The following is a 12,377-nucleotide window of genomic DNA, read 5'->3' as shown; positions in this document are numbered from 1 at the left end:
ATCTGCGGTAATCGGTACGAGAAAATAATCGCTGATGTGCACTGCCCCGTAGTATAAAATTGGACGAGTGCTATCCGATAACACATCGGACAGCACTTGGCGGTGTGAGCGAGCCCTAAAGGGAATCTGTTGGTAGGATCAACCCGCCTTAGCCTTCTATAAGGACATGTAGGTCATAGAAAGATGAATAAAATGACATTTTGATGATATATGCAATCCAATATTTTATTCCAGAGAATGCCACATTTTTCTTAATATGCACATTAGCTGTTAAGATCTAAGGGTGGGGCATAGATCTACCTGATTATCTGCCTCCAGAGATTATTTTCAATTAAAGGGGCGTTACCAGTGTGTGACATGTAGATCAGGAGAGCAGACTGTCAGTCATTACATGTCTTACACTGGTAAACCCCCTTTCATTGAAAATAAGCTCTGTAGGCAGATTCTCAGGGAGATCCCGCCCATAGATCTTAACAGCTCATTTAAATTTAATATGGATTTCTCTGGAATAAGCCATCGGATCGCAGATATCAAGGTATCATGTTATTCAGCATCCTATGACCTACATGCCCATATAGACGGCTTAGGAGGGTTGATCCTACTGACAGATTCTCTTTAAAAGCTCCACTAGCACAATGAATAAATATGGAAATACATGCCCATACACGTGAAAAACAGATTATCATGATGATTAATCAATCTCAACTGCTAAACTGTGGCTACAATGGTAGACTTCTCTCCACTTCTGTAGACCCCTTATAATCTGTGACGTTACATCAAAATGGTATGTGCACACACAAGTGGGACAAAAGCTGCACTGTCTCACAACGTGTCACATGATCAGCGTGATAATTAAGCACTGCAAGACAGTACTTGAAGTCCTCAACTCTCTTACGTCTTTGCGTAACCTTCAGCCCAGCTCTGTACGATCCAAGGTTACATCAGTGCAGAATATGCAGTCACGGCAGCACAAAGGGTAACGCCCTTAGACTAAGCACAAACATATTCATCTGTCTCCAGTCATGCAGAGTCTAACTCCCCATATGCTCCACTTCCCAAATTAAAAAAAAAAAAAAAAAAAAAAAAGACACAGATGGTATAAGAATAAAACATTGTTTAATACTCCCTCACTGAGGCCCCGTGTGCAGACAATGCCAGCACACTGCACCGTCAGGCACAGAAAGGGTTAATACTATACAAAACAATCCCCCCTTCATACCGGGGTTCATAGCACCAATGAAATGTCTTCTTACAAGTGAACAACACCCTTCCTTCTTTGAGAGGTCTCAGACTTAAAGAGTTAATGCAAGGAATGGAAGAGGTGGTCATGACGTACAAAATAAATATACTTTCACAAGAAGGGGAAATATACATATACACAGTGACGGAAATGTAACCTATTGCCCATCTAAGGGGTCTGTGGTGCTTGATGGTGCATTTAAGACCTCTGTCAACAAAGGAAGGTACAGATTAAAAAACGCAGCACATTATAGGGTTAATTTAAAAAAAAAAAAAGTTGTGCAGCTGTGGTTACTCTCATATGAACCAGATGTAAATTCTTGTTCCTCTTAAAGCAAACATGAGTCGTTTCATAGCAAAAAATGCTCCGTAGGCAGAACAGTCTTGGCGAAAGCTGAGGTAGTCAAATAGGAGTTACAAAAATATACACAAGGCTGGATGAAAATGTTCACCGCTCAACATCCCCACAATCTAAGAGACAGCGGCAAGAAGAAATCCACAATTTTTGTTTTGCAAGTTACAAGCATAGACTGTAGTTTGCATGGCTGGTTGCATAAAAATCCTTCTTCCCGGTCCCTCTACTATTGTACCATGAAGTGAAATCTTGAGTTCTTGCAGATTCGGAGTTAACTTGATGCAGTTCTTCTCCCCACCCTCTTGGCCCGAGTTATCCACAATCCACGTCATGATGTCCACAGCTGCTTCTCTTTTCACATAAAATAAGCAAAAAAACGTTTGTATCAAAAAAAAAAAAAGTCAATTTGTACAAAAGTAATACGAAAAGTGTCCAGCGTATGTAAAATAAATATAAAGGCTCCCATCAAAGTCAGTTTGCAGTAACTTGAGACTTCAGCCAGTCTAATCCAGCAGGCAGCCTGTAGAGGAAAAGCAAACAAGATCAATCATTAACATTAGGAGGAGGGGGGCACAAAATCTTCAGCAAAACTAGCAGCCCTCTCAGGGCTCTGAAAGTCACAAATTATGGATTCTATAGGGAGAGGTTCTAGAGAACTTGTTGAGTTCTTTCTACTGACTGTTGCAGTAAGTTTTCCAGCTACAAATTTAAATCCATCTTTTTGTCCTCCAAATTGAAGAAAAATAGTCATCTCACATTTACCTAGCTGCAAGCACCTTTCCTATTAGGTTTGCCATAGAGTCAGAAGTCTATAATGACAGACTGGCCTGACCCCAGAAGCATTGCTGTGCCAGTATTCCTGATGCAAATTGCCTCTTCAGAGGGGAAGAGGACCTCAACTCCAGTGTCACCTACTGGATGCAGCAATCCTAGAAGTCAATATCAACCTTTAACAAGCCTTGCTAAATGACTTGAGATAAAATCCAAACCAGAAACTCAATATGCAGACACATGTTTCAGGGTGTTGCCCCTCCTCAGTGCATAGCATGAGATCTGATTTGGCTGTATGAAAGGCCTCTGACTGGGATCTAAGGGGTAATGTTTCTCATTATGGAGAGTGACATGCCAGGGAAAGGAAATTTATAGGCCATGTAATCAGACACTCAATTTGTAGACGTGTGTTTTGGGATGTTTGCACCTCATCGGTGCAAAGCAAGACATTTGATTTGGCTGGATGGGAGTACTCAGACAGGGGTCTATGGGAAAACGCCATGCAATGCTCCACTTGGAAATTAAATATGCTGACACAGTGGGGTTGATCCTCTCTTTCTTTTGCTGTCATAAATCTGATCATCAGAAGCAATTTTTAATGCCACCCTATACATGTAACTAGGTGGACCTTGTGTGGCTACTTGAAACTAGGGCTGTGACTTGCTTGAAGTAAGTGTATAATTTCTAGCAAAGATACTTGTGATGAGACATCTGACTTTATCATGGTTCTTGTAACTTTCTAGTAGGAAATACCAAATTTGTACGAGTAGCAGTAATACTACAGTTTTATGACAAGTGGCGGCCACTCCATGTTGTAAAAAAAAACATTTAGGGATTAGCTAGATATGGAGAAGTGCAGGGTACTTTATAATAAACAATATTAAATCAGTGGTTAGGGTGTAAAGATAGATATTTAGAAAGGACATTGTAGGTGCTGCACCGCCCCTTTCAGCCCAAGCTCTGGATGCTCATTTCTACATTATATCAGTGACTGCTGGGATTCAGAATTGGATTCACTCGCTACAATCAGCATGAGTGTCAGAACACAAAGCGAGGATAGTTGAAGGACACATTCTGGAAATTCTTTGGGATTTCTAAACAAACTAAGTAGAAAGAACAACATGATGGGACAGTAAATGGTTTATGGCACAAAGTTTATGAGAATCTACACAAGACGGTCTTTCAGAGGAATTCTCTGGTACTAAGGCCAACGCCCATTTCAAATGCACAGCATACAGCTATAGTTTAGAATATACAGTCATGGCCTAAAGTGTTGGCACTAGTGTTGAGTGAACGTGCTCGGATAACGTGCTATCCAAGCATGCTCGGGTGTTATCAGAGTATTTTGGGCATGCTCTGATAATATGTTTGAGTCCCTGCGTCTGCATGTTTTGCGGCGGTACACATCCGCAATACATGCAGGGATTGCCTGTTTGTTAGGCAATCCCCGCCTGTGTTGCGGGTGTCTACCACCGCAAAACATGCAGCCGCAGGGACTCAAACATTATCAGAGCATGCCCAAAATACTCGGATAACACGTTATCCGAGCACGTTCGCTCATCACTGGTTGGTACCCTGGAAGTTGTTCCTGAAAATCAAGTACAGTATTTCTCCCAGAAAATTATTGCAATTACACATGCTTATTTCCTTTATGAACAACACAAATATGAGAAAAACAAAACAAAAACTTTTACACCTCTCAACTGAAATTTTGAACCACTATTGTTTTGCAAACTGCTCCAGGTCTCTCATATTTGAAGGGTGCCTTCTCTCAATAGCAATTTTAAGATCTCTCCACAGGTGTTCAATGGGATTTAGAGCCAGACTGATTGCTGGCCACTTCAGAACTTTCCAGCGCTTAGTTTCCATCCATTTCTGGGTGCTTCTTGAAGTATGTTTGGGGTCATTGTCCTGCTGGAAAACCAATAACCTTGGACGCATACCCAGCTTTCTGACACTGGGCACCACATTGCGAACCAAAATCCTTTGGTAATCTTCAGATTTCAAGACACATTGCACACAGTCAAGGCACCCAGTGCCAGAGGCAGCAAAACATCTTTGAACCTCCACCATATTTGACTGTAGGTACTGTGTTCTTTTCTCTGGAGGCCTCATTGCATTTTCAGTAAACAGTAGAATAATGTGCCTTATCAAAAAGCTCTATCTTGGTCTCATCTGGCCACAAGATGCTTTCCCAGAAGCATTTTGGCTTACTCACGTACATTTTTTGGCAAACTGTAGTCCAGCTATTTTATGTGTCTGTGTCAGCAGTGGGGTACTCCTGGCTCTCCTGCCATAGTGATTAATTTCATTGAAATGTCAGTTGATGGCGCAAACTGACACTGATGCACCCTGAGCCTGCAGGACAGCTTGAATTTCTTTGGAACTTTATTGGAGCTGCTTATCCACCATCCAGGCTATCCGGCGTTGCAAACTTTTATCAATTTATCTCTGCCAACCAAGGCCAGGGAGATGAGCTACAGTGCCATGGGTTGTAAACTTCTTGATTATGTTGCACACTTTGGACAAAGGAACATGAAGATCTTTGGAGATGGATTGTAACCTTGAGATTGATGTTTTTCAACAATTTTGGTTCTCATGTCCTCAGACAGTTCTCTTCTCCTCTTTCTGTTCACCATGCTTAGTGTGGCACACACAGACACACAATGCAATGATTGAGTCAACTTTTCCCCTTTTTATCTGGTTTCAGGTATGATTTTCATATTGCCCACACCTGTTACTTGACACAGGTGAGTTTGAACGAACATCACATGCTCGAAACAAAGTTGTTTACCCACATTTTTGAAAAGGTGCCAACCATTTTTTGTCCTGCCCATTTTTGGGGTTTAGTGTGAAATTAAGTCCAATTTGCCGTTTTTTTCTGTTGTTCCAATACACACAAAGGAAATAAACAGGTATATAACAAAATATGTGTAATTGCAATAATTTTCTGGGAGAAATACTTCATTTTCTAGAACAATTTCAAGGGTGCCAACACTTATTACATGACTGTATGTGGGGACTATGGGAAGGTCAGAATTTGCCATTAGAAACTGACTTACCCTTCTCCAGTGAGCGCACAGCAACCCTGAATGTGCCAAGCTCTGTCTTTGATAGCGCTAAGTGCCAACATTGTGGAGATCTCCGAGGCTGACATGGAATCCTTCACATCCTGTTTGTTTGCAAAGATTAACACGGCTGCGTTCTGCAGGTCCTATACGTAGAAGGACAATTGTTAAGAAGCAAAAAATAAAAAAAGCTGAAGCGATTTATTTTTTTAAGGGAGTTTTTTGGTGCAGAAAGTTTCCAAATTCTCCTTAAAAACTTGGTGGTTCTGCTTAGTTCCAGCTCTGAAAACTGAGCAAAGAGAAAGCAAAAAAAGACTCCATGCACACAATGATAATTTGGTGAGTTTTTTAACTCAGTATTTATAAGCCAAAATCAGGAGTGGAACAATCAGAGGAAAAGTATAATAGAAACACGTCACCACTTCTGTATTTTTCACCCACTCCTGATTTTGGCTTACAAATTCTGAGGTAGAAAACGCAACGTGTGCACGTGGCCTTATTCTTCTTGAATTCTTCTTGAAGATGCTTGAATTAACGATTTCCTTTGTGCAAGTCATTTTGGTAGGACATGCCTGTAAGAGCTTAGTCTTTGCAAAACTGCCTGCACAAAAACCATCATTCATTAGGGGATCTGTAGGACTCACTAATGAATAACCACAATGAGAGTCTGCTCTTGTTTGGGCTGTTTCATTTATTTCTAACCTGCATTGAAATGGTGAGGCTGGGGACTCCTTGTCTCTCTGCCGGAGTCCCTCTTAATTTATTAAGACCTACTTATCCAGTAACCCTGAAGACACAGTATAAAATCTATAAGAAAGTGGGCGGATGACTCACCTCATGTGACAGCATCTTGTACAGCTCATCCCGCGTCTCTGGCAAGCGTTCTCGATCAGTGCTGTCAATCACCAGAATGACAAACTATAAAAAAGACGAAATGAAACAAAGACCATCAGAGTGGAGGCTACGGCAAACTAGAAGAATGTGTCCATCATTGCTCCAGTAAGACTCAAAGTGAAGCACTATCCCTGCAGCCATTTTTTAAAAATTACCGTATATTCCGGCGTATAAGACGACCTGGTGTATAAGACGACCCCCCTACTTTCCTGTTAAAATATAGAGTTTAGGATATATTCACCGTATAAGACTACCCCTTTTCCAACGCATACCAAACACCGGTAAAAATTTAAAAAAAACAGATTTGAATTTAACATGGTCCTTTTTTCATTTAAATTCTTATGACATGCAGGTATATAGCAGGAAAACTGTCACTCATAAACATATTAAAATAGGGGGGACCCCACGTCATTTTTTGGGGGGGTCCCCCATTCTAATAGCTAGTAAAGGCTAGGTATTCAGCTGGGGGCTGATATTAGTAGCCTGGGAAGCTCCGTGGGTATTACCCCCTTCCCAGACTTCAAACATCTGCCCCAGCCGTCTGCTTAACCTCCGCTAGAGACTATAATGATGGGGGATCCCACGCCAATTTTCTTTTTAAAAAATCCTTTATTTTAACACTAAATGACAATTGAGGGGTTAATAAAGATGCAGTCCCTAAATTATTATTAATTTTGTAATTAATTTTTCCCAAAAATGTTGACGTGGGCTTCGCCATATTTTTGTGTCCAGCCAGGTACAGCAGGCAGGAACGGGCTGCCCCCAACCACCAGCTGCCTATTTGTACCTGGCCGGACACAACAATATAGGGAAGCCCTTTTTTTTTTAAATTATTTCATGAAATAATTAAAAAAAAAAAAGACGTGGGGCTTCGCCCTATTTTTGTGTCCAGCCAGGTACAACTAGGCAGCTGGGGGCTGGAATCTGCAGCGCAGGGAGGCCCAAGCTTTCTGGGCCACCCCCGCTGCAAATTGCAGTCCGCAGCCACCCCAGAAAATGGCGCGTTCATAGAAGCGCCATCTTCTGGCGCTGTACCCAACTCATCCAGGGCCCTGGTGCGGTGGCTCACTGGGTAATAAAGGGGTTAAGGCCAGCTTGGCATTATCAGCTGGCCCTAAGCCTGAAATTCATGGGGTCACGCCAATATTAGACATGACCGCCATGAATTTCTAGTAAAGTAATTAAAAAAAACACAACACCCAGAAAAAAGTCCTTTAATTGAAATAAACACACAATTTTTTAATGTTCTAAATTAAACCATACTTACCGTCACGCCCATTCCAGCTGAAGCCAACGATCTCCTGCAATAAAAGTAAAATAATAAAGCAACCTCATCCTTACCTTTCCGTGGTTCCCAGGACCGGTCCAGCTCTGCTACATCGAGATGACAGGCTGCACCGCAGCAGAACGCTGCCATCCAGCCTATCATCCCGCAGACACTGAGAAGCGCAGGCATGCTTGTGCTCCTCAGTGTCTGACTGTGACGGCATCCAGATGAGCCGACAATGAACTTGGCTCACCTCATGTACGTCACTGACAGCGTGGGAAAATTCTCCTGCTCCCCGCATGCGCAGTAGAAGTTTCCCACGCTGTCAGTGACGGACGTCCAGGAGGTGAGCTGAGTTCATTGTCGGCTCATCTGGATGCCGTCACAGCGAGACACTGAGGAGCGCAAGCATGCCTGCGCTTCTCAGTGTCTGTGGGATGACAGGCTGGATGGCAGCGTTCTGCTGCGGTCCAGCCTGTCATCTCGATGTAGCAGAGCTGGACCGGTCCTGGGAACCATGGAAAGGTAAGGATGATGTTGCTTTATTATTTTACTTTTATTGCAGGAGATCGTTGGCTTCAGCTGGAATGGGCGTGACGGTAAGTATGGTTTAATTTAGAACAATAAAGAATTGTGTCTTTATTTCAATTAAAGGACTTTATTCTGGGTGTTTGTGTTTTTTTTTTTACCTTTGACTATGGGGTTAGTAATGGGGGTGTCTTATAGACGCCTCTCCATTACTAACCTGGGCTTGATGTCAGCTGGCATTATAAGCTGACATCAACCCCAGCCCTATTACCCCCTGCCACCGCACCAGGGCAGCGTGGAAGAGCGAGGCTAAGTGCCAGAATTGGCGCATCCTATGGATGCGCCATTTCTGGGGCGGCTGACGGCTGGTGTTTCTAGCCTGGGAGGGGGCCAATATTCATGGCACCCTTCCTGGGCTATTAATATCAGCCTCCAGCTGTCTGCCTAGCCTTTGCTAGCTATTAAAATAGGGGGGACCCCACGTCATTTTTTTGGGATCCCCCATTTTAATAGCTAGTAAAGGCTAGGTATTCAGCTGGGGGCTGATATTAGTAGCCTGGGAAGCTCCGTGGGTATTACCCCCTTCCCAGGCTTCAAACATCTGCCCCAGCTGTCTGCTTAACCTCCGCTAGAGACTAAAATTAAGGGGAACCCCACGCCAATTTTTTTTTAAATAAATCCGTTATTTTAACACTAGATGACAAGTACAGTAACCAACACTATCACTGTACTTCATATATATGTGACTGACATGTTTCTGTCTATCTAATCTATGTGTGATGCTCTATTCTTTCTGTTATAAATTGTCGGGTACCGCTGCTGAATTGCCGGCCGGCTTTTTTAAAGAGACGGTGCACGAAAACACTAATATTTGTTTTAATAAATCCTTTACACTAAATGACAAGTACAGTAAGCAATACTGTCACTGTACTTCATATATATGTGACTGACATGTTTCTATCTATCTAGTCTATGTGTGATGCTCTATTCTTTCTATTCTAAATTGTCGGGTGCCGGCTTATGCCGCTGCTGAATTGCCGGCTTTTCATATATTGTCACAGAAGCGATGCGAACTTCCCTGCTCCGGACACAGCGCAGCGCTTCTGTGACAAGTGAAAGCTGTCGGCACAGAAGCCCTGCGCTGTGTCCGGAGCTGGGAATACGCAGCGATGTGTCAGTTTCAGCACAGAAGCGCTGACTGTCTGGACCTACCGCCGCCGTATTTTAACTCCCTCCACCTTATATTAACTCCGACATGGCAGGGATACGGCCACGGCAGCTTATTAACACCCCCAGAGTATCCCCGCATGTCAATTTCTGAAAGTTCAAAAGCATTACCGGCGTATAAGACGACCCCAGACTAGACAGAAGATTTTTCAGTCTTCAAAAGTCGTCTTATACGCCGGAATATACGGTATATTAGATAAATACAGAAATTGCAATGCTATAATATAATTCTCAAACTTGGCCCATTTAAAGGGATCCTCCAATGGACATTTGTGCCACATCTACCAATAGAACAGCCCTATCTCCAGCGGTCTCTATAACACCTTAGTCTAGAGATCCAGCAGCAATCACTACCGTAGGTGATAATAATGTGGCACCCATTGCCAGGTTTTATGCACCAGTCCTATTAATTGGAATAGGAGGAATGAATGATATTTTCTGGGTGTGCACAATACCTGGCAAGTGACCATAGGACACCATGTCAGTAGAGCCTCTAGCTGCTTACTCACGGCCGGATGTTTATCCCAACACATTTCTAAGGAGCGTATCTCTTACCTCAGTATTGGAGTAGTAACTGTTCCATGTTGCTCGAAGGGTCTCCTGTCCCCCAATATCCCACATAAGGAAGTGTGTGTTCCGCATGACAATCTCTTCTACGTTACTGCCAATAGTGGGCGCTGTATGAACCACTTCATTCATAAGACTGGAAGAGAGAAGCAATCGTTTTCTAGCATCCGCATAGATAAAGAAGCACTTGTACTGTACTAAGGCGACCACAATGGAAATAGTCACTCAGTGGCACTGGTGCGGTAGGAGGCTCCAAACTGAAGAGAATTTACGTGCCATTCTTGATGCATGGTGCCCCCATCTAGCCGTAGATCAATGGTTACCCACCTATGGAAAAGCTGCAACTGGTCTCATGTACTGAGGCAGTCTGTGCATGCTGGGGGCAACATTTTTGCAGCAGGTTGGGGGGGGGGGAATCACTGCTCTAGAAAAGATTATATTCACCATCCATCTTTGCTGCCTTGTGGTCACAAAGAATAGACCTTTCTAGGCTGACCACAGATCATACAGCAGTGAAGGGCACTACTGATCACAATCTGCTGTTTTCACACCCTGTCAAGTGCCATCTCCTAGCTGGACAAGTGTCTGTCACTTCCTCTATTGTCCCTGGACCATCTGCTGGGGGTGGGAATACTCACAATTGGTACAGGATGGTGGTCTTCCCAGCATTGTCCAGCCCAACAATGATGACTTTGTGCTCTGTGGAAAAGAGACAAGTAGTGGTTATGGTTCATCTATACAGTGCGGAGCTGTCGTATTACAAGCAGGAAACGTGGTCGGTGTGATCTGGTTTTATGCCCATTGATGTGGCCAACCTTCACTAACCAGAGTGCCAGCTACAATTAAGTACAACCTGTGAGGTTTGCCACGGCCTTCACATGCCACATATAGCGCAGGCAGGCGAGAATACATATGCAGCAGGATAAATCACCGCCATTATATTTATTCATAGGATCTGCATGGAAGACTGACAAACACGACTCCTTCCTCCCCTAGAGACAGATGTGGAGAGAATGGAATGTGAGCTATGTCTGAACTCAGAGAACAGCCAGCGCCAAGGGGGAGAGAAACTCGCTAAGAACAGAACAAAACTCTCCAACAAGCGCCCCCTCCCCGCTTCTATGGTAGAAAAACACCAGGGCATGAATCCTATTCACAACAAGCGGTGTCCAGATAATAGAAAGGGGAGAGGTGAAGATCAGACACTGGAGGGGCACAAAGGCCGGAAGGCACAATGTTGGCTCCCCAGGACATTGGGGATGTGGCCGCCTGCTTGTTGTACGGAGGGGCCTGGAGTACAATACTGAAAAATATCAGGGCCACAATCACCGTCCAAGCAGATATGTAATCTGTGAGGTCTAATGAGTGTATGTGGATGGGGTAGGGGGTTCCCACAATATCAGGGGGGATAATTCTGCATTGCCCATTATGTGAAGAACAGGAATGCCCCAGATTATATGGGAATTGATCAGTCACATTAGGTGAATGGATGATCAGAGGCGCCTTCCTGAACATTACACAATGGCGTCACCAATACAGAAAGTGATGCAAAATCCAGGGTTACCGGGATGGTGACTGTTATTCTAGGGGGTTACGGTAATAACCATGCAATGATATCAAAAGGCAGGGAGAACTACAAGTCTCAGTGATATGTAAAGGAGGAAATTAGTATCCATAAACCACATCAGACCAATAGGAGAGCACATGATTACCAAAAACATAAGTTATAACTATTAATATAAACAGATTTTATATATTTATTATATATAAACACATATACATATGTGCACACACATACGTATATTTATAGTGTATATACATATACACGAGTATATTAGCCATAAGTAGATAACAGACCCGTCAATCTCAATCCCTATTAAGGGATAATCCGGGTTTTCCAGCACAGTGCAGATTACAATCCCCTCCCGGATCTCCGGTAAGTGACGGTCACTTCTTCCTACCTTTGTTACCAAAGATGCTCATGAGTCTGGTAAACAGTTGCCCCATGGTTGTAGTTCAGAGGATAATCCAGCCGAGTGATCGATAATGGAGGCTCCGCCTGCGACCTGTCTGTCGCGATGTGATTCTCAGGAGCTGACGATTCGCCCGAATACAGCGATCTGTTCTTCAGAGTATTTAAACTGCAGTGACGTAATCGGAAGCCCCGCCTATCGGAACGTTCCGGTGGAGTCCCCGTGACGTCAGTGACTGGGTAAGGAGCAGGGGGCGGGGCCGCTCCGCACGCTGTAAGTATCGGGGAGGGAACGAGCTGATGACGTCACCCTGACGAGGCTGCTTGCTGACTTCCTCCCTCTTGTAGAGGTCTCCTCCTGAGTCCGATCTGCTCCCTCTGTTACTAACATGACCCTGGTCTTGTGGCCATAGGAGAATTAAAGGGAAGGACACAAGAGGCGCCGATCTGGGTTTACTGCAGTGAATAGACCTGAGGATTTGTGATTGG

General features: G+C 43.7%; 1 protein-coding gene across 2 annotated transcripts; it reads right to left on the bottom strand.

Annotated features, from left to right (window-relative positions):
* Positions 1-464: 464 nt before the first annotated feature.
* ARL5C (ARF like GTPase 5C) lies at positions 465-12,083 on the bottom strand. 2 transcript variants are annotated; one of them, XM_073683432.1, is made up of 6 exons: positions 10,770-10,904; positions 10,555-10,615; positions 9,905-10,052; positions 6,268-6,351; positions 5,428-5,579; positions 465-2,114 (listed from the first exon to the last, which is right to left on the bottom strand). In XM_073683432.1, the coding sequence occupies exons 1-6, from the start codon at positions 10,864-10,866 to the stop codon at positions 2,066-2,068; spliced, it is 591 nt and encodes a 196-aa protein (XP_073539533.1). In that variant the 5' UTR covers positions 10,867-10,904; the 3' UTR covers positions 465-2,065. The 2 variants fall into 2 exon arrangements, with proteins under 2 accessions (XP_073539533.1, XP_073539534.1); XM_073683433.1 differs by lacking the exon at positions 10,770-10,904 and adding an exon at positions 11,878-12,083 and having other exon boundaries at positions 477-2,114.
* Between the last annotated feature and the right edge of the window lie 294 nt (positions 12,084-12,377).

The sequence above is a fragment of the Phyllobates terribilis genome, unplaced genomic scaffold (assembly GCF_046119375.1).
Source record: "Phyllobates terribilis strain yellow unplaced genomic scaffold, ASM4611937v1 Scaffold_5__5_contigs__length_657084704, whole genome shotgun sequence".
Lineage (NCBI taxonomy): Eukaryota > Metazoa > Chordata > Amphibia > Anura > Dendrobatidae > Phyllobates > Phyllobates terribilis.
Note: the sequence above shows the minus strand (reverse complement) of the source record. Positions and strands in the feature narration are given on the sequence as shown.

What these genes read in the sequence shown, in the direction of transcription:
- ARL5C (XM_073683432.1), bottom strand. Translation starts at nt 10,866, where the DNA reads ATGAATAAATATAATGGCGGTGATTTATCCTGCTGCATATGTATTCTC. An exon ending in ACCACCATCCTGTACCAATT is followed by an intron (nt 10,053 to 10,554) that starts GTGAGTATTCCC and finishes TCTCTCTTCCAG; the next exon opens with TCTTATGAATGAAGTGGTTC. An exon ending in TGTGCGCTCACTGGAGAAGG is followed by an intron (nt 2,115 to 5,427) that starts GTAAGTCAGTTT and finishes TTTCCTCTACAG; the next exon opens with GCTGCCTGCTGGATTAGACT.